Below are 22,494 nucleotides of genomic sequence, written 5' to 3' on the forward strand. Positions count from 1 at the left end.
GAAGATCTCTGAGAGATAGACTCAGACGCATTGGAAAGACTTCCTGGTTGCTCCAGCTCTTCCAGCCCCAGGCATGAAACTGGTGCTCCTGGCCTTCAGGCTGATGTGCCTGGCCTGGCTGTGGCCTGTCACACTGCTCAACGGCAGCAACCGACCCAACAAGAGGAGGCACAAGGACGTATACCTTGGGGAGAACACCAAGAACCAACATGGAGGGTGAGCCAGAGTCTAGGGGTGTGGTCCCTCTGGAGTTGTGTTATGTTCTTGTCAAGGGTTGTGTTTGCTTATCTTTTCTGTTTGGTTTGAAGCTGGTTTGTGTATAGTTCTGGAAGCAATGTTTCATTTAGTATACACACCACAGGATGTTACTGTTCTGTTGATCTGTTGTCTGATTGACATGGTTAAAAGGTTATTTTGGGGAGGAGTTGTATTGTTTAACATGAAATGCTATTCATAGATTCAATGCATCAATCCAATCTCTGTGAATTAAAAAAAACACTGATGGTGAATTTACCATGGTCGAGTGAATAATCTCCAATGTGTGCTGGGACAGACGTCATTACTGCAGTGCATTGTGGATAAAGGCCAGGGCAGGTGAGGTAACCACAGGGACTTAGAGGTAATATCAGGGTCCCGAGTTTGGGTGGGGACACCTCGTAAGAGAGAAGCAGTAATTTGTGGGTAATGATGGAGAGGGGATTTGATAAGGGGTTTGAGTGTACGCCAGAATAATTTGTAAGAAATAGAGTTGTTTGTGTGTCTGTAGTATGGGTATAAATAGTTTGATTGTAAAATGAGAATATCAGTTGACTGAAGTTTTGTATAATGCTATTTAAAGGCTTTGCGAGTGATGATGCAGGGTGTGTTGTCACTCAAATTGGAGGGATTCATCAATCATGTAATTTGACCCTCTACTAACTGTAATGTGATTTTAATAAGACATATAAAGTGAAATTAATCATTCTTAACAGCTAACACCCCAGAGAAGATGTTGCTGCCTTAATAAGAGAGTGTTTGTCTCTCTCTGTGTGTGTGTGTGTGTGTGTGTGTGTGTGTGTGTGTGTGTGTGTGTGTGTGTGTGTGTGTGTGTGTGTGTGTGTGTGTGTGTGTGTGTCAGTTGGTGTGAGTGTGTATTTCTTAGGAAAAATGACATCTGATATGCTGATCTGTGTCCGCTTTGCTCCTCAGACGAATAGACTTTAAGATGAAAAAGTCTGACAGCACCAAGTCCCTGCTAATTAAATCTGAACAGCTGCTCCGTATCGAGGACCATGACTTTGCAATGCGGCCTGGCTTTGGAGGTAAGACCATCCCCCCCAGTCTCCTTTGGCTTAGTGGGCATACAACATATTTGCATGTGGTTGAACTATGACAACATGAAGTTTGGATGTGACTGTGTGTGCTTTTACCAGCAGCTGTTGGGTTTGACTCATTAATTAAGAGTGAATGGGGAAGTCAAGGGTCATTCGAGGGAGGGAGGGAGAGAGGGAGGGAGGGAGGGAGGGAGGGAGGGAGGGAGGGAGGGAGGGAGGGAGGGAGGGAGGGAGGGAGGGAGGGAGGGAGGGAGGGAGGGAGGGAGGGAGGGAGGGAGGGAGGGAGGGAGGGAGGGAGGGAGGGAAAGAGAGGACAATGGAGCTTTACCTACAGTAATTTGTTTTTATAGATAGTCCATAACGTGCCACACAGCAGATGTGACAGATTAGGTATAATTCAGGTTTTGGAAGAGGCAGCATTAACGCTAGTACTGTGGCTTGAATGCTTTCTCCTGGAGCAGAAAGTAGGTTACAGTGTCATCTTTTGTAACACCCCATTCCAAAAAAAATCACTGACCCAGATTGTCTGCAGAGCCTAGCAGACATAGACAGCCTGCGGCCGAGAGCACAGATGTTAGAACTATAGTAATCTGGATTATAGTCCATGCTTTCTGAAACAATACCAAATGCTAAATCTTACTGGGCAGTCCAGAGCAGCAAAGAGCATATATACTACCGCAGTATGGTCATTAGATGTTCAGAAAGTGTTAGATTGAACTACAGATCATGTGTGTCAGTGTTTGGGATCCCACTGTAAACGGTCACTGCAACATCTATTTACATAGCAGTCATACTGAAGGCTATAATGACAGTTTAGCTACATATTTCTAAATGTGGTGTGATGGCACGTTATGGAATTATGTGCATTTAGGTTTCCATCTGGCTGTTTTCCTATCGATTCCAAACTATCCCTGTGTTTTGTCTGTGTTTGTTTCTGTGTTTGTTTCTGTGTTGTCTAAGCGAGGTGGGGTGAGGTAGATGGAGGAAGTTAATCCCTGTAATGTTGAAATGAGATTGGGCAGGTCACAGAGAAGGGTACATTTGGTGGAATTGAAATTAGGAAACCATTTTTCCCTGAAATTGCTTATCTTTCAAAGAACTCATTTTGATACTGCCATGAGCACTTTAATCCTACCAAGGCAGATATGTAACTCAGTCTGTTAGCTCTACTGACACGTGTGAGACAGGGGCAGTCCAACTCAAACCCCTGTCATGTATTTTGAGGGAATATGGAATTGCTCCTCCTTCATAGGGTATGTCAGAACGGTGGATACATGTATCTTGATTCTAGATGGATGTATCTTGATTCTAGATGGATGTATCTTGATTCTAGATGGATGTACACTACCGTTCAAAAGTTTGTGGTCACTTAGAAATGTCCTTGTTTTTGAAAGAAATTTAAAAAGTCTGTCCTTTAAAATAACATAAAATTGATCAGAAATACAGTGCATACATTGTTAATGTTGTTAATGACTATTGTAGCTGGAAACGGCTGATTTTTAATGGAATATCTACATAGGCGTACAGAGGCCAATTATCAGCAACCATCACTCCTGTGTTCCAATGGCACGTTGTGTTAGCTAATCCAGGTTTATCATTTTAAAATGCTAATTGATCATTACAAAACCCTTTTGCAATTATGTTAGCACAGATGAAAACTGTTGTTCTGATGAAACAAGCAGCTTTCTTTAGACTAGTTGAGTATCTGGAGCATCAGCATTTGTGGGGTCGATTACAGGCTCAAAATGTCCAGAAACAAATAACTTTCTTCTGAAACTCGTCAGTCTATTCTTGTTCTATGAAATGAGGGTGATGAAAATGCCAAGAAACTGAAGATCTCGTACAACGCTGTGTACTACTCCCTTCACAGAACAGCTCAAACTGGCTCTAACCAGAATAGAAAGAGGAGTGGGAGGCCCCGGTGCACAATTGAGCAAGATAAGTACATTAGTGTCTAGTTTTGAAAACAGACATCTCACAAGTCCTCAACTGTCAGGTTCATTAAATAGTACCCCCAAAACACCGGTCTCAACGTCAACAGTGAAGAGGCGACTCCGGGATGCTGGCCTTCTAGGCAGAGTTCTTCTGTCCAGTGTCTGTCCTCTTTTGCCCATCTTAATCTTTTATTTTAATGGCCAGTCTGAGATATGGCTTTTTCTTTGCCACTCTGCCTAGAAGGCCAGCCTCCCAGAGTCGCCTCTTCACTGTTGACGTTGACACTTTTTTGCGGGTTTTCTAATAATCAGTAAACTTGGATTAGCTAACACAACGTACCATTGGAACACAGGAGTGATGATTGCTGATAATGGGCCTCTGTATGCCTATGTAGCTATTCCGTTAAAAATCTTCCGTTTCCAGCTACAATAGTCATTTACAACATTAACAATGTCTACACTGTATTTCTGATCAATTTGATGTTATTTTAATGGACAATTTTTTTTGCTTTTCTTTCAGAAACAAGGACATTTCTGTGACCCAAAATGTTTGAACAGTTGTGTATATTTATTATAGATGGATGTATATTGATTATATACAGAGGTATATTGATTATAGATTGAGGTATGTTGATTATAGACGGATGTACATTGATTATAGATGGATGTATATTGATTATATACAGAGGTATATTAATTATAGATGGATGTATATTGATTATATACAGAGGTATATTGATTATAGATGGATGTATATTGATTATATACAGAGGTATATTGATTATAGATGGAGGTATATTGATTATAGATGGATGTATCTTGATTATAGATGGATGTATCTTGATTATATACAGAGGTATATTGATTATAGATTGAGGTATGTTGATTATAGACGGATGTACATTGATTATAGATGGATGTATATTGATGTATATTAATTATAGATGGATGTATATTGATTATATACAGAGGTATATTAATTATAGATGGATGTATATTGATTATATATTAGAGATGGTATATTGATTATAGATGGATGTATATGGATGTATTATATACAGAGGTATATTGATTATAGATTGAGGTATGTTGATTATATTGTACATTGATTATAGATGGATGTATATTGATTATTGATATATTAATTATAGATGGAGGTATATTGATTATATACAGAGGTATATTGATTATAGATGGATGTGCATTGATTATAGATGGATGTATATTGATTATATACAGAGGTATATTGATTATAGATGGATGTATATTGATTATATACAGAGGTATATTAATTATAGATGGAGGTATATTGATTATAGATGGATGTATATTGATTATAGATTTAGGTATGTTGATTATAGATGGATGTACATTGATTATAGATGGATGTATATTGATTATAGATGGAAATATGTTGATTATACTGTAGACGGAGGTACAGTAGCAGTCAAAAGTTTGGACACACCTACTCATTCAAGGGTTTTTCTTTATTTGTACTATTTTCTACATTGAAGAATAATAGTGAAGACATCAAAGCTATGAAATAACACATATGGAATCACGTAGTAACCAAAAAAGTGTTCAACAAATCAAAATATATTTTATATTTGAGATTCTTCAAAGTAGCCACCCTTTGCCTTGAAGACAGCTTTGCATACTCTTGGCATTCTCTCAACCAGCTTCATGAAGTAGTCACCTGGAATGCATTTCAATTAACAGGTGTGCGTTGTTAAAAGTTAATCTGTGGAATTTCTTTCCTTCTTAATGGATAGCCCTATTTGGTTATAAAGGCCAAGTCCATATTATGGCAAGAACAGCTCAAATAAGCAAAGATAAACGACAGTCCATTATTACTTTAAGACATGAAAGTCAGTCAATCCTGAAAATTTGAAGAACTTTAAAGGTTTCTTCAAGTGCAGTCACAAAAACCATCAAGCACTATGATGAAACTGGCTCTTATGAGGACTGGCACAGGAAAGGAAGACCCAGAGTTAATGCTGCTGCAGAGGATAAGTTCAGTAGAGTTACCAGCCTCAGAAATTGCAGCCCAAAGAAATGCTTCACAGAGTTCAAGTAATAGACATCTCAACTTCAACTGTTCAGAAGATACTGCATGAATCAGGCCTTCATGGTCGAATTGCTGCAGAGAAACCACTACTAAAGGACACCAATAATAAGAAGAGACTTGCTTGGGCCAAGAAACGCGAGCAATTGACATTAGACGGTGGAAATCTGTCCTTGGTCGGATGAGTCCAAATTTGAGATGATTGTTTCCAACCACTGTGTCATTGTGAGACATAGAGTAGGTGAACAGATGATCTCCGCATGTGAGGTTCCCACCGTGAAGCTGGTGATCCTATCTGTGATTTATTTAGAATTCAAGGCACATTTAACCAGCATGGCTACCACCGCATTCTGCAATACCGCAATACGCCGTCCCATCTGGTTTGCGCTGAGTGGGACTATCATTTGTTCTTCAACAGGACAATGACCCAACGCACCTCCAGGCAGTGTAAGGGCTATTTGACCAAGAAGGACAGAGACGGAGTGCAGATTCAGAAGATCTGACCTCCACAATCACCTGACTTCAACCCAATTGAGATGGTTTGGGATGAGTTGGACTGTAGAGTGAAGGAAAAGCAGCCAACAAGTGCAACAGTCTTGAAGGAAACTCCTTCAAGACTGTTTGAAAAAGCATTCCAGATGAAGCTGGTTGATAGAATGCCAAGAGTGTACAAAGCTGTCATCAAGGCAAAGAGTGGCTACTTTGAAGAATCTAAAATCTAAAATATATTTTGATTTTTTTTAACACTTTTTGGGTTCCTACATTTTATAAAATTTTATTTTACCTTTGTTTAACTAGGCAAGTCAGTTAAGAACATATTCTTATTTTCAATGACGGCCTAGGAACAGTGGGTTAACTGCCTTGTTCAGGGGCAGAACATGATTCCATATCTATTATTTCATAGTTTTGATGTCTTCTCTATTATTCTACAATTTAAAAAATAGTAAAAATAAAGAAAAATCCTTGAATGAGTAGGTGTGTCCAAACTTTTGACTGGTAGTGTATATTGATTATAAACGCATGTATCTTGATTATACTGTAGATGGATGTATATTGATTATAGATGGGTGTATCTTGATTATAGACAGATGTGGTAGGTTGATATGATAAGGACTTATAGAATGAAAGGAGATATGGAGAGAATCCATTTATTAGTTTGGTGACACAGCGTCTCTGGGATCCCTGAGTTATGAGGATGCTGTGTCTTTGGGGAGGGGAGGTGTGGAATCATCCATGTGTCTTTGGGGAGGGGAGGTGTGGAATCATCCATGTGTCTTTGGGGAGGGGAGGTGTGGAATCATCCATGTGTCTTTGGGGAGGGGAGGTGTGGGATCATCCGTGTGTCTTTGGGGAGGGGAGGTGTGGAATCATCCATGTGTCTTTGGGGAGTGGAGGTGTGGAATCATCCATGTGTCTTTGGGGAGGGGAGGTGTGGAATCATCCATGTGTCTTTGGGGAGGGGAGGTGTGGGATCATCCGTGTGTCTTTGGGGAGGGGAGGTGTGGAATCATCCATGTGTCTTTGGGGAGGGGAGGTGTGGAATCATCCGTGTGTCTTTGGGGAGGGGAGGTGTGGAATCATCCATGTGTCTTTGGGGAGTGGAGGTGTGGGATCATCCGTGTGTCTTTGGGGAGGGGAGTCTTTGTGTGGAATCATCCATGTGTCTTTGGGGTCTTTGGGGAGGGGAGGTGTGGGATCATCCGTGTGTCTTTGGGGAGGGGAGGTGTGGAATCATCCATGTGTCTTTGGGGAGGGGAGGTGTGGGATCATCCATGTGTCTTTGGGGAGGGGAGGTGTGGAATCATCCATGTGTCTTTGGGGAGGGGAGGTGTGGGATCATTCGTGTGTCTTTGGGGTTTTGTGGGGCCCTCTAGCCTGCAGCAGTATTCAGCGGGGAGAGTGATGGACAGGATAATCACAAAATAGGGCTTTAGCTGACGAATGTTCAGCGTGACCACAGTGTCACAGTATCTCTGTTGAGACCAAGCATAGCCCAAAGCTGCTCTTTGACCCCCTTGTTAGGGTTTCTCTCTTATTCACAATATGTTTACCCTAAATTGCATTTCAAGTATAGTGTTTGGGTTGATTTACAAATATTTTGGTCTTAAAGAGAACATTTCTCACGAACTGTATAACTAAGGCTGCATGTGCAGACAGATGTGATATATTTGTGATAGGTCTTGTGAAACACAGTGAGGCTCGGTCATGAAACAGCTTTCAGGTTGAGTAGGACATGCTAAAGCCTTGAGTCATGAATCCATATGACAGCACACCGCCAAAAGCCTGACTAAACTTGCTCTCCTGTCAAGATAGACATGTGAAATCTCAAGCTGTTTTTTCTCCCATGTAGGGGCAGCTATTCCTGTGGGCATAGACGTGCAGGTGGAGAGCATTGACAGTATATCTGAAGTCAACATGGTAAGTCTATAAACCTCTGTGTGTAAGTGTGTGTTTTTGTGTGTGACCAACACACTGAAACTCACTTTCACAAAATGAGACAACCCATATATTCTGTCCCTCATCCTTAAAGGGATAGTTCACCCAAATTACAAAATTAGTTTCCTCACATTAGTTTCCTTACCCTGTAAGCGGTTTATGAACAAGTAAAAAAATGCTAATATCAGTATCATGACTTAAATGAGATTTGTGCTATTAATGCTAAAATGTTAGCATTTGGAAACAGTGCCAGACAAACCAAAGCATGGATCGCTGTCTTACCTTGTCCATAAACGACTTACAGGGTAAGGAAACCAATGTGTCAATTTGTAATTTGCGGGAACACACTGAAACTCACTTTCACAAAATGAGACAACCCATATATTCTGTCCCTCATCCTTAAAGGGATAGTTCACCCAAATTACAAAATTAGTTTCCTCACATTAGTTTCCTTACCCTGTAAGCGGTTTATGAACAAGTAAAAAAATGCTAATATCAGTATCATGACTTAAATGAGATTTGTGCTATTAATGCTAAAATGTTAGCATTTGGAAACAGTGCCAGACAAACCAAAGCATGGATCGCTGTCTTACCTTGTCCATCCTTAAACACCCAAATTACAAAATTAGACTTACAGGGTAAACAAGTAAAAAAATGCTAATATCAGTATCATGATTAAATGAGATTTGTGCAATTTGTTAATTTGGAAACAGGGAACTATAACTATAACTAAGTGTTGGAACTCTATTCTACTTTATTATGACCAATTTAATGTTGAGGCATAACAGTCAACTCAAATATAGATTTGAAACATGTAGAACCTGCATTACCCTGTCTCTCGACTTACTGTTACATACAAATCATTTTTGTGAACCATTATTGACATACAATTACTCTCTTGATAATGTGCTAGTTTGTCTATTGGGCCTATTGTGTTGGTGTGTTTGTATAGGACTTCACCATGACTCTGTACCTGAGACACTATTGGCAGGACGACCGGCTGGCCTTCCCTTCCAGCAGCAACAGGAGTCGGACATTTGACGCTCGGCTGGTCAAGAAGATCTGGGTGCCAGACGTGTTCTTTGTCCACTCCAAACGTTCCTTCATCCATGACACGACCATGGAGAACATCATGCTGAGGGTGTACCCTGATGGCAACATTCTCTACAGTGTCAGGTACACGGAGAATGGGCCTCCTTTACCAGAGGAAGCATAAGGCCTTTAGGTTTTTTTTTACGAGGCAAGTCAGTTAAGAACAAATTCTTATTTACAATGACGGCCTAGGAACAGTGGGTTAACTGCCAGTTCAGGGGCAGAACGACAGATTTGTACCTTGACAGCTCGGGGATTCGAACTTGCAACCTTTCGGTTACTAGTCCAACGCTCTAACCACTAGGCTACCCTGCCGCCCCAATATTGTAGGATACTATTGCTGCTTTATACACATAGGAGACGTGGGGATTTGTTTTCCGATGCTGTTATACTGTGGAGCATATTATTGATTGTGCTCTTCGTTTTAGGATCACTGTGACTGCTCTTTGCGCCATGGACTTCAGTAGTTTTCCGTTGGACACACAGAATTGCTCTCTGGAACTGGAGAGCTGTGAGTATAAAACAATAAGGGTATATGGGTGTAATGCGATATATTGTATATTAGCTCACGTGTATTCATAGAAAGGAATTCCAACATAATATGGAACAGTTGGCCCTCCTCTTTTTATATAGATAAAATCACATTTGTAATCCACGGTCAGGTCAGTTTGTGTCCATAATACATGTGTTTTTGATGCAGGATTTACCAGGGATTAAAAGTGCTGTTCATCTTCATAGGACCAGAGGCTGGGTCATTCCATGAAATCAGTGCCATTTGCACCCCTTTGATATTCTAAGTAGAAATTGTGCAAAGATATTTCATTTTAAAAGCTTGTTTTATCAAAGTGTCCTTTAACATAGCACACAGGGACAATTAAATAAATACATTTTTATATGAATAAAGACTTCTGTATTTTGACATGTCCCTCTGTGGCTTCTAGGAAGATTTTAACCCACTTAACCCCAACAAGTTCACTATTGTTGTAAAGACACAGTTATTTTGTTGCTTTGACAAAGTCATTTCCGAAGATGTATATTTATTTAATGTTATTAGTGATTCATTTTAAAGTAAAAAAAGAACACTTTTTCTTCCCAAGGTACACTACTCAAAAGGCACCTAATTGGTGGAACGACCCAGCTACAGGCAAATTGAAGTTGGTCATTTCTTATCAGTCATTTTATACACTGATGTTTCAATTGTCATGATTGTGTTAAACCTAACCTCAGGCAACAGTGCAGTGTACCTTACCCAGATTAGAACACACACACACACACACACACACACACACACACACACACACACACACACACACACACACACACACAGAAAGCATGGCCCTGGTCTCAGAGAAGAGGTGGTACTACTGAATCTCAGTGTCTCCTCTCCTCTGAGGGACATAGCCCATGATTCTTCTAAGAGAGGCTACACAAAGGAGTCACCTTCTACCCTGTTCTCTCCTCTCTTGAAGACGCATACAATGAGAATGACCTCATGCTCTACTGGAAGAACGGGAACGATTCATTAAGGACTGACGAGATCGTGCTCTCGCAGTTTTTTATTGAAGAATTTCACCCTTCCTTCGGGCTTGCCTTCTACAGCAGCACGGGTATGTGTGGTTGTGTTGCACCCTGATGCATAGGGACATACAGTGCTGTTCCTCGGTCCTACTCCTCTGCTACTCAGCTTATTCTTATGTCATTTAACTGCTTTGTAAGAGCCAAAGACAACATCCCAAACCCTCCTGCTTCTGATTCCACTCTGCCAGTCTGAGGAGAGCGAGAGTTTAGGAGATTTTCCTCCACAGAGTGTCAGTATGGAATCCTGCCCAAACCTCAGTAATAACTTGTCCATTGCATCATAGCCATGTGATGTCCCATGTGACTATCATTTTGACTAGATTCCTTCCTGTGTCATAATGAGCTCTGATTACCCAGAGGGATGGTGATGAACTGTTCCAGCAAGAGTGATTATCTTTCTCTTTTTCTCTCTCTCTCCCCCCTCTCTCTACCCCAACCCCACTCTCTCTCTCTCCCCCACCCCTCTCTCTCCCCCACCTCTCTCCCCCAACCTTTCTCTCTCCCACACCCCTCTCTCTCTCATCTCTCTTTCTCCGCATCCCCTCTCCCCCCACCTCTATCTTTCTTCCCCCACCCCTCTCTCTCTTTCTCCCCGACCTCTCTCTCTCCCCACCTTTCCCTCTCCCACCCCTCTCTGTGACCCCCCACCTCTCTCTACCAACCTCTCTCTCTCTCCCCCCACCCCTCTCTCTCTCTCCCCACCCCTCTCGCTCTCTCTCTCCCCAACCTCTCTCTCTCCCCAACCTCTCTCTCTCTCCCCCCACCTCTCCCTCTCACACCCCTCTCTCTGACCCCCCACCTCTCCCTCTACCCAACCTCTCTCTCTCTCCCCACCCCTCTCTCTCTCTCTCTCCAACCTCTCTCTCCCCCCACCTCTCCCTCTCCCACCACTCTTTCTCTCCCCACCTCTCTCTCTCTCGCTCCCTTCCCCCATTTTCTCTTTCTCCCACATCCCCCTTTCGCTCCCTCTCATCTCTCTCTCCCATTCCCTCTCTCTCTCCCCCACCTCTCTCTTTCCCTACACGTCTCTTTCTCCCCCACCCCTCTCTCTCCCTCTCCACTACTCCTCTTTCTCTTTCCCCCACCCCTCTCTTTCTCTCTTCCCCCCCTCTCTCCCCCACCCCTCCCCAACCCTCTCTCTCTCGCTCTCCACCCCCATCTTTCTCTCTTTCCCCCAATGCTCTCTTTCTACCACCCCTCTATTTCCCCCAACTCTCTCAATCCAACTTCTCTCTATCTCACCCCATATCTCTCTTTCTCTGCATCCCCTCTACCCCCCAACTCTATCTTTCTTCCCCCACCCCTCTCTCTCTCAACCCAACCTCTCTCTCTCTCCACCACCCCTCTTTCTCTGTCTCCCCTCACCTCTCACCCCTCCCACTGCTCTCTCTCTTCCCACACCCCTCTCTCTCTCTCCCCCACCCCCTCTCTCTCTCCCCACACCCCCCTCTCTCCCCCACACCCCCCTCTCTCCACACCCCCTCTCTCTCTCCCCACACCCCCCTCTCTCTCCATACACACCCCTCTCTCTCTCCCCACACCCCCTCTCTCTCTCCACCCCCCCCCTCTCTCTCTCCCCCACCCATCTCTCTCTCCGTACCCACCTCTCTCTCTCTCCCACATCTCCTCTCTCTCCCTCCCACCTCTCTCTCTCTCCCACAACTCCTCTCTCTCCCCCCACCCCTCTCTCTCACATTCTCAACCACCCCTCTTTCTCTATCCCCCACTCCTCTTTATCTATCCCCCCACCTCTCTCTCTCTCTCCCCACCCCTCTCTCTCACTTCCACCCACCATTCTCTCTTTCTCTCTCTCTGTCCCACCTATCTCTCTCTCTCCCCCCACCTCTCCCTCTCCCACCCCTCTCTCTCTCCACCATTGCTCTCTTTCTCCCTCCCCCGACTCTCTCTCTCTCTCTCTCTCTCTCTCCCTCTCTCTCTCTCCCCACCTAACTCTCTCTTCCTCCACAACCTCTCTCTCTCCACACCTGTCTCTCCCCAACCTCTCTCTCTCTCGCTCTCCACCACCCCTCTTTCTACCTCTCCCCCACCTCTTACTTTCCCCCCACTGCTCTCTCTCCTCCAACCCTCTCTTTCTCCCCATCTCCTCTCCCTGTCTCGCTCTCCACCACCCCTCTCTCTCCCTTCACCTCTCTCTCCCCTACCTCTCACTCTCTGTCCCCAACTCTCTCTCCACCACCCCTCTCTCTCTTTCTCTCTCTCCCCCCACCTCTCTCTCACCCAATGCTCTCTATTCCCCACCCAATGCTCTCTCTCCTCCCATTCCTCTCTCTCTCTTGCTCTCCACCACTATTCTTTCTCTCTCTCCCCCACCTCTCTCTCCCTTCCGCACCGCTCTCGCTCTTTCCCCCCACTGCTCTCTCTCTCCCCCACCCCCCTCTATCTCTATCCCCACCTCTCTCTCTCTCCCCCGCCCCCTCTCTGTCTGTCCCCACCTATCTCTCTCTCCCCCATCTCTCTCTCTCTGTCCCCCACCTGTCTCTCCCCCACCTGTCTCTCCCCAACCTCTCTATCTCCCCCACCCCTCTCTCTAAATCCCCCCACCTCTCTCTCTTCCCCCCACTCCTCTCTCTTTCCCCCATCCCTCGCTCTCTCTTAATCTCCACCACCCCTCTTTCTGTCGCTCCCCCACCTCTCTCTTTCTTCCCCCACACAACTCTTTCTCCCACAACCCCTCTATCTCTCTCTCTCTCCCCCATCTCCTCTCCCTCCCCCAACCTCTCTCTCCCCACCTGTCTCTCCTCAACCTCGCTCTCTCCCACACCTCTCTCTTTCTTCCCCAACCCCTCTCTCTCTATCCCTCACCTCTCTTCCCCCCCCTACCCCTCTCCCCCACCTCTCTCTCTCTGTCCCCACCTATCTCTATCTCTCCCCACTCCCTCTCTCCGCCACCTCTCTCTCTCTGTCTGTCCCCCATCTCTCCCCCTTTCTTTCTCTCCCCCAACCCTTTCTATCTCTCTCTCTCTCTCTCTCTCTCACCTCTCCCACCCCACTCTTCCTCCCACACCCCACTCTCTCTCTCTCACCCACTCCAACCTCTCTCTCTCTTTCCCCTCACCTCTCTCTCTCTCTTGCTCTCCACCACCCCACTTTCTCTCACCTCTCTCTCTCTCTCTCTCTCTCTGTCTCTCTCTCTCTCTCAACCCACTTCTCTCACCCCACCCCCTCTCTCTCTCCCCCACCCCTCTCTCTCTCTCCCACTCTCTCTCCCACCCCCTCTCTCTCCCCACCCCTCTTTCCCCCTCCAACCTCTCTCTCTCTTTCCTCCCACCTCTCTCTCTCTCTGGCTCTGAACCACCCCCCTCTCTCCACCACCACCCCCTCTCTCTCTCTCTCTCTCTCTCCCCATCCCAATCTTTCTCTCTTCCCCATCTATCTCTCTCTCCCTCACCCCTCTCTTTCTCTCTCTTCCCCACTTCTCTCTCTCTCCCCCACCTATCTTTCCCCACCCACCTCTCCCCTCCCCCTCTCTCTCCCCACACCTCTCTCTCTCTCGCTCTTTCCCCCCCACCCCTCTCTCTCCACCCCAGGTTGGTATAACAGGCTCTACATAAACTTCATCCTCAGGCGGCACATCTTCTTCTTCATGCTGCAGACCTATTTCCCCACCATGCTGATGGTGATGCTCTCCTGGGTGTCCTTCTGGATTGACAGGAGAGCTGTGCCCGCCCGGGTCTCTCTGGGTACAGTACTGATACTCTCACTGCTAGTATGAGGGGTTTTGAAGGAATCTCCAGAAAATAACCTAAGCTCACAAAATGAGCAGAGAAACCTCACAAGGCCATCAGTATTTTCTGTACAGTATTTTTGATGCATCTCCATAAATTAAAGTGGGTGGGTGCTTTACCTTTCTCTTCCTTGTCACACCCCTGTTATTACCACAAGGGGGGACGGTTGTGCACCAATTTCCTATTGTGTTCCTGCTGTGAATGGACAGGTGAATATGAGCCTGCTGCTTTTGACAGTTGCCAGAGCATAACTAATTAACCCAGAGAGAGAGAGAGTAGCAGTTCGGGTGGACACATCATCTCCCTCTCATCAGAGGGCAACTGAAACTGAACACAGTGACAAAGAATGTTTAGTTCTGCACATGACTACAGTCATCTGCACCAGGTGAGATCCCTTCAGGCAGTGTGGTGTGTGTCTGTGAAAGGTTGCTTGTTTTGCAAAGAAAGAGAAAGGGGGGGAGAGGGAAGAGCAAGAGAAAAGGAGAAAGATGTGAATAATGTGGACTTTACTAATGCAGCAGTGTGAGGAGTTTGCTTCACCCTGTGAGCAGCGCAGGTCTTTAGAGGCTCATACCGTAACAAAAGCTGGCCTAATTTCACTCTTCAGCTCAACAACAAAAAAAACAAAAAAAATGTTATCCCCATTCACAGAGACTTTGTGTTTACACACTGATATCTATTTTTATAAATGAAACCTATCTTCCCACTTCAGAGAAAATGTACATGTCCAGCTGCTCATGTAAGTAGAGCTCAACGTACGGACTCCTACACCATTTATTGTTTTACTTTCCATCCTTCTATGCTAAACCTCCACACAGTAATACACCTCACTATTTTTCCATACATTTGCCTCTCTCTTTTATTATCGAAGGCTGTCATGGTACAAAGAGCTTTTAGGGGTGAAAGAAGGCTTAAAAAACAAATTGATTGAGAATGACACCTTAACTCAATAATCTCTCTTTCTCTCCCTTTCCCTCTGCCTCTCCAGGCATCACCACAGTTCTGACCATGTCCACCATCATCACAGGTGTGTCAGCCTCCATGCCCCAGGTCTCTTATGTGAAAGCGGTAGACATCTATCTGTGGGCCAGCTTCCTGTTTGTCTTCCTGTCCGTCATCGAGTACGCCACCGTCAACTACTTCACCACAGTGGAGGAGATGAAGAAGCTCAAGGGGGGAAAGGTCACTGACACTTATGGCGTCTATAGGGTCAAAGTGCATGGGTTAGATAAGTCACAGAGTGAGGGATCATGTGCATGGGTGTATTATGAAATATGGAATATGCTACCACTGTCAGAGCCACAATAGAAGCGCCAAAGTAGGTTATAACAACAACTATGACTGTGTCTCCCCCTATTGATCATAATGTATTCTACCATGGGACGATCATTGAATTTAAACATTTAAATTCCTATCCCTCTCTCTCCTCAGATCCCAGCCAATTTCAATGCCACTCAAACTATGGCCTTTGACGGATGTTACCACGACAATGACATTGACCTGATGCCATTCCCAGAGCTGCCCAGCACCCCCAACACAGAGCGGAGTCGGACGGCCACGTTGAGGAACTCGAGGAACTCTGCTGCAGAGCCCCCGCCCACGGAGGGCACCAGGCTACGACGCAAAAAATCCATCAAACACAACCTCAGCTTCATCATGAGTAACAGCTACATGATCGACTCCTACTCCAGAGTCATCTTCCCCATGACCTACCTGCTGTTCAACATCATCTACTGGAGCTTGTACTCCAGTAGGTGAATAAACCGTCAACAGTCTACTAACAGTTCATCATACAGTGGGTTATTGGAGTATGTTGTCTAATGACTACTGAACTATATTACTACTGTATATTATCTATTAGGTTATTCTCACTGACAACAGCATCATCGTCAAGGCGTTGTTTTCTGCCACCCACTGGATTATGACCTTAACCATTGGTGTCTACCAGAGTGCATTGTGGGAGTTTTGGACAGTCAAGCCCTACTGAAGAAGAGATACTATTGAGTAAATCTGCTTTTTATTGGAAACCTGTTGGAATCCGGGTTCAGGTGTGAAGTTGCTGGTGCTGTTCATGGAAGTGCTTCTGCTGGACTGCACAGTTGCCCCCCCCCCACTGGTTTAAACATTAAGTTACTGTATATAGTATGAATTTAAATGTGCACGAAAATGAAGGTGCGTGTGTCTTTTATATCAGTGAATATCAGAAAAATACAACATCAGATTAGCTTAAAATAAAACATTTCATTTTATTTATACAATTGTTATTGGTGAAATAACGTTTCATTATACACCCATTGTTATGATGCCTCTTTAAAATATATATACATAATATATCTCATGGAAATATCTTGATTCTGAGTACAGTATAAAAGAGCTTGGCCTTTATCTTAAATTAAATCAAACCAGGAAGTGACAGTGTTAGTATGTGTCAGCGCACCCCTCTGAAGAATGCTGAGAAAAACAATAAAACCTGTAGTATGCTGTCATAGGATGCCGCTCGTGAGGATCTACAGTAAGAGTTGGGTTTTTCCTCCCTGCTACTGTAGATACCTTTTCAGTACAAGACATGTATTGATATTCACAATCATAGGTGCCAGCCCAGATGAGTTCATGATAGTATTGGTAGGGCAACTGGACGAAATCCATGAGCATGCTGGATCTTCAGTGATGTCCCATCTCTTCAGTGTGGTTTGTCACACATTTCCATTAAACTACTAAATGCAGCATTAACATTCAAATATGTCATATAAACGTAGAAAATACTATGAAACACACTGTCTCACATAAGTCCACTCCCCTACCAGCCTACACTTGGCCTAGTGTTTTACAGGACTTAGGCTGCTCTCTGACTCTGAGTCCTGAATTGGCTGTTCACCTCATTGATGACCACGTCTGAGTTGAGCTCCTCGAGGGCTGTGATGGTTCTGTCATCAAATAGACTTCCTGAAATGGTATACATCAGAGTTACAGCTTATCCTGCACACAAGTGCCTGCATTTAGAGTGGTGTTTCTGAGATTAACTCTACATTAAAGGACCACGTATAAGGAAAGTAGATTACGGTGGATAACCTTACAGCAAAACAACTTGATTTCACGTGTAGTTGTGTAAATTCGAGTATCTTATTTTCAAGGGCCAAATTATTCTGGTGATTCACTGTTTATAACTAAACGTATGAAATCCTTTCCAACCGTCTGGCAGCAGAATGGATGAAAGGCCTTTTTCATGACCAAGAGCAGATAAACTAGCAACAGGAGAGCAGAGACACATGTGACTGTTGGAATCAGAGCCAGCTGGCAGCCAGCAGCTGAGCCAGGCACATGGGCGGGGGTACAGTTAGATACAGTCACTATTTGATTGGATGGGTTAAGCTGACTAAATCCTGCTGTAGAGTGTCATACATAGACACACATTCTCACACACTGTTGTATACAAACACACACCAGTTACTGTGCACCATCAGTAAGAGGCTGAAAGAGCCACTAAAGACGTGGCCGGAGCTCAAACAGTACAGCTCGCTCCAATTCTGGGTAAAATGATGTTAAAGGGAAGGTCATCTCAGAGCCCGTCACAGTGATTTTCCTAGGCTACATAGGTCATCAGTGACATGGAGATGAAGGCTTGCTAAGCCGTCCCCTGCTCTGATAACAGAGGTTTAATATTGTGACGTGCTTCCACATTTATCAGGGGCAGCATATACAGAAAGTATTTCTCTATTGTTGTCTGACCCATATTGGTTGTTAGTAATCCCTGACCCCCTCCGGATCCCCACGCCTACCTGTTGCTCCACTGGGCCGCTCTGGGGAGTCACCGGTCAAGAAGGAGGAGCTGGAGGTATGGTTGAACGGGGAGGAGTTGCCGGAGCGGAAGGACATGGCTCTGGTCACTGACAATGACTTCTTCTCTGTCTTCTGTGTTGCCGTGCGGCTCCAGTCTGTGATGAAATAAGAGTTCATTAAAATTGTGTACATTAAATTACATAAAATATATCAATTCAGGGAAGCAAAAGTCATTCCGCTACCCAAGAATAGTAAACCCCTCTACTGGCTCAAACAGTCGACCAATCAGCCTGTTACCAATCCTTAGTAAACCTTTGGAAAAAATTGTGTTTGACCAAATACAATGCTATTTTACAGTAAACAAATTGAAAAGAGACTTTCAACACGCTTATAGGGAAGGACATTCAACAAGCACGGTACTTTTACACAAATTACTTATGATTGATTGGCTGAGAGAAATCGACGATAAAAAGATTGTAGGAGTTGTTTTGTTAAGACTTTTGACATTGCAGCTTTTGACATTATCGATCATAATCTGCTGCTGGAAAAACACGTGTTATGGTTTACACCCCCTGCTATATTATGGATAAAGATTTATCTGTCCAACAGAACACAGAGGGTGTTCTTTAATGGAAGCCTCTCCAACACAATCCAGGTAGAATCAGGATTTCTACTGAGCAGCTGTCTAGGTCCAATACTTTTTACAATCATTACTAATGACCTGCCACTGGCTTTGAGTAAAGCCAGTGTGTCTATGTATGCTGATGACAACACTACACATGTCAGCTATTACAGCAACTGAAATGACTGCAACACTTAACAAAGAGCTGCAGTCAGTTTCAGAAAGGGTGGCACGGAGTAAGTTAGTCCTAAATATTTCAAAAACTAAAAGTATTGTATTTGGGGAAAATCATTCACTGAACCCTAAACCTCAACTAAATCTTGTCATGTACGTGGAAATTGAGCAAGTTGAGGTGACTAAACTGCTTGGAGTAACCTGGATTGTAAACTTACATAGTCAAAACATGTTGATGCAACAGTAGCTAAAATGGGGAGAAGTCTGTCCATAATAAAGCGATGCTCTGCCTTCTTAACAACACTATCAACAAGGCAGGTCCTACAGGTCCTAGTTTGTCGCCCTTGGCCTAGTGTTCAGTCGTGTGGTCAGGTGACACAAAGAGGGACTTAGGAAAATTACAACAGACTATGAGAGGCGCACAGTACTACATAGAGCCATGACTATATGGAACTCTATTCCAAATCAGGTAACTGATGCAAGCAGTGGAATCAGATTTACAAACAGATAGAAATACACCTTATAGAACAGCAGGGACTGTGAAGAGACACACACACAGATACAGACACACACGCTATCACGGCAACTCTACACACACGTACATTGTAATATTGTTGTATGGTGGTGTTATACATGTTGTATTGTAGATATGTAGTGGTGTAATAATGTTATATGTTGTAGTGTTTTATCTTTAGTTTAATGTGTGATGTAAGTGCCTTAATGTGTTCGGACTCCAGGAAGAGTTGCTGCTGCTTTGGCAGGAACTAATGGGGATCCCTAATAAACCCCAGGAAAAGTAGCTTCTGCCTTGGCAGGAACTAATGGGGATCCCTAATAAACCCCAGGAAGAGTAGCTGCTGCCTTGGCAGGAACTAATGGGGATCCCAAATAAACCCCAGGAAGAGTAGCTGCTGCCTTGGCAGGAACTAATGGGGATCCCAAATAAACCCCAGGTAGAGTTGCTGCTGCCTTGGCAGGAACTATTGGGGATCCCAAATAAACCCCAGGAAGAGTTTCTGCTGCCTTGGCAGGAACTATTGGGGATCCCAAATAAACCCCAGGAAGAGTTTCTGCTGCCTTGGCAGGAACTATTGGGGATCCCAAATAAACCCCAGGAAGAGTTTCTGCTGCCTTGGCAGGAACTATTGGGGATCCCAAATAAACCCCAGGTAGAGTTGCTGCTGCCTTGGCAGGAACTATTGGGGATCCCAAATAAACCCCAGGAAGAGTTTCTGCTGCCTTGGCAGGAACTATTGGGGATCCCTCATCAATACAAATACATGGAAGGTTCTTCTCTTCTTCAAACTACACATATGGTGTAAGATGTAGGTCAACAAGTCTTACCTGAGTTCTCTGCCAGTCTCAGTCTACCACAGCAGAGGTAAGTCCTCCACTGCCTCCTCACGTTCTCCTTCACAGCGCAGTGGAACAAAAAGATAAAGAACCCTGCAAAAGAACACAAGTGTCAGGCAACTACACTTTTGTTACACACTTGGCAACAGGTTTCCCAAGAAACTCCTCAGCCTTTGTGTTAGTGTATTCTCTGAGAACATTAATGGTGAATTCATTTTCAAATCACAAAAAAAATCTGGAAGTGTTCTAAATCTCACCTTGAAAGGAGTTGAAGATGGCGAAGAGGTACATGAAGGCCAGGTTGACAGGCCCCCAGGCGAAGAAGGCAAAGCCCCAGGTGAGACCCAGGAGTAGGGTGATCCCAACCACACTGCGCAGGTCCTGCAGCCCGTTACGGTGCCTCATGTTGTGGGGGTTCTGACTCTTTATCCGACACAGCTGAACCATCACCATCACAAACATGCTGAGGTTCAACAGGAAGATGACACAGAAGTAGGCCACCACAGATACGTAGAAGGCAATGTTGCTCTTCAGCCAGCAGCTGTGTGAGAGGAAAGGAGTGAAACACAGGAGATCATATTTGAATTGATCAGCTATCCTATTGCGTAAATGTAAGTACTGGTATAAATGTCATGATGCACAAACAAGCACTCCATACCAATGCTTCATCTGTAAATTGGCATGTTAAATATTGAACAAAATGCAAGGGACTTACAAGTCATCTGTAGGGGAGTTATCTGAATACTTTCCGTAGCCAACGAGGCCGTAGTTGTTCTTATCAACAGCAATAACGACGATGACCACAAGGAGTGGGACGCCTATGACGAGAAACAACAGACTACATTGAACTGTAAGTAACTGTTACTTTTGTAAGAACGTGGTGGCTGTTCTTCACTCTGATGACAGTCCCAGAATCACTTTTTCACTTACCCCAGCCGACGAGAGAGAACTTGAGCATGTAGCGTTTTATGTATGTGTTGAAGACCTTGACGAGGGCCAGGTACATGTGGACGGCCTCCAGGCCCATCCAGGTGAAGGAAGCCAGCAGGAAGTAGTGCAGAAACCAGGCGGTGGAAATGCACAGGCCCACAGCGTCAGGGTAGAGGGCCAGCCAGGCATCCACCAGGAACACCAGGTTTAAAAACAACAGAGCCACACACAGCTGGATCAGGATCTTAGATGGGATGTCCTTACGCAGTTTCCTAAAAGAATTAGGATTGGAATTAGGACTGGTATTATATTGATTACAGCTTGTTTTTCTGTCTTTGTATTTAGATCAGTTCTCCAGGTGGGTGTCATCAAAGTCAAATCAAATCAAATGTTATTTGTCACATGCGCCAAATACAACAGGTACCAACAACCTTACCATGAAATGTTTACTTGCAAGCCCTTAACCAACAATGCAGTTTTAAGAAAACAGAGTTAAGAAAATATTTACTAAATAAACTAAAGTAACATTTTTATTAAAAGTAACACAATAAAATAACAATAACAAGGCTATATACAGTGGGTACCAGTACCGAGTCAGTGTGTGGGGGTACAGGTTAGTCAAGGTCATTTGTCCATGTAGGGGATATCCTGCACTGATCACAAGGGGCTCAGACTCACCCAAAGGCCAGGTAGGTGAGCAGAGTGACGGAGAGGAAGATGGCGGAGATACCACAGCCGATGTAGGTGATGTAGGTGAGGATTGTGGCCTGGAGATGATTGGTTATGCCCGTTCTGGAGATGTCCTGGGAGAAGAAATACCAAAAACATATTGTACACATTGAATTATTCTACAAATAAGTCCTTGAATGTTGACAAAGACTGAATGGGAGAGATCACATTGCACCCCTGTCTCAGGAAGTACTCACCAGTAGCACACCGAAGCTGGTGAGATGGTTACAGGCACAGACAGTCTCGTTTTCTGTGCTGTTCCTGACAGAGCAGCCTTTTCGGTTCCAGCCTCCTGAGCCATCTACGAGAAGAAAAAAAACATGTTTATTCTTTAATACCTGTCAATTGTCAGAGATAGTCTTCCTTTCATTTTGGGAGACACAAGAGGAATTACTTACCATTCAAGCCAAAGTCCCAGAAAACACATGAAACCACGGCATTTGCCTGTGTAGACAAATGATGAAGAGACGACACGGTGTTAAATACTTCTCAGGATGTGCCATCCTTGACATAGGGAAAACGTCTTGACTGTTTGACTCACTGGGACGGGCTCAGTGTTTCTCAGGGTGATCACCACGTCCTTCTGCAGAGATTTGATTGACAGGTTGGCCATACTGGCTCCCAGGATCCCACTGTACAGCCTGCTGTCTCCCAGGGCTCGGTCCTAAGGAACGGCATGGAAAGAATATGGCATTGTCTATACATTATTTTACTAAATTATTTACTACTATTATTTCACAGTTCT

General features: G+C 44.4%; 2 protein-coding genes across 3 annotated transcripts in view; one reads left to right on the forward strand and one right to left on the reverse strand.

The window, feature by feature from the left end:
- On the forward strand, positions 1–16,465 carry LOC135544216 (gamma-aminobutyric acid receptor subunit rho-3-like). The gene is made up of 9 exons (XM_064971668.1): positions 1–216; positions 1,189–1,301; positions 7,663–7,730; positions 8,701–8,924; positions 9,269–9,351; positions 10,310–10,447; positions 13,967–14,119; positions 15,153–15,346; positions 15,596–16,465. Exons 1-9 carry the CDS (start codon positions 74–76, stop codon positions 15,920–15,922), a joined length of 1,443 nt encoding a protein of 480 aa, XP_064827740.1. The 5' UTR covers positions 1–73; the 3' UTR covers positions 15,923–16,465.
- The window catches only part of LOC135544215 (adhesion G-protein coupled receptor G2-like), a 16,795-nt gene continuing 10,686 nt past the window's right edge, over positions 16,386–22,494 (reverse strand). For both annotated transcript variants that reach the window (XM_064971667.1, XM_064971666.1), the window contains 10 exons: positions 22,291–22,413; positions 22,148–22,193; positions 21,947–22,050; positions 21,699–21,823; positions 21,021–21,292; positions 20,806–20,908; positions 20,348–20,631; positions 20,082–20,183; positions 17,941–18,096; positions 16,386–17,107 (listed from right to left, as the gene is read on the reverse strand). In XM_064971667.1, coding sequence (XP_064827739.1) covers positions 16,998–17,107; positions 17,941–18,096; positions 20,082–20,183; positions 20,348–20,631; positions 20,806–20,908; positions 21,021–21,292; positions 21,699–21,823; positions 21,947–22,050; positions 22,148–22,193; positions 22,291–22,413 — 1,425 coding nt within the window. In that variant the 3' untranslated portion in view covers positions 16,386–16,997. The remainder of the gene's footprint in view (positions 17,108–17,940; positions 18,097–20,081; positions 20,184–20,347; positions 20,632–20,805; positions 20,909–21,020; positions 21,293–21,698; positions 21,824–21,946; positions 22,051–22,147; positions 22,194–22,290; positions 22,414–22,494) is intronic.

The sequence above is a fragment of the Oncorhynchus masou genome, chromosome 8 (genome assembly GCF_036934945.1).
Source record: "Oncorhynchus masou masou isolate Uvic2021 chromosome 8, UVic_Omas_1.1, whole genome shotgun sequence".
NCBI lineage: Eukaryota > Metazoa > Chordata > Actinopteri > Salmoniformes > Salmonidae > Oncorhynchus > Oncorhynchus masou.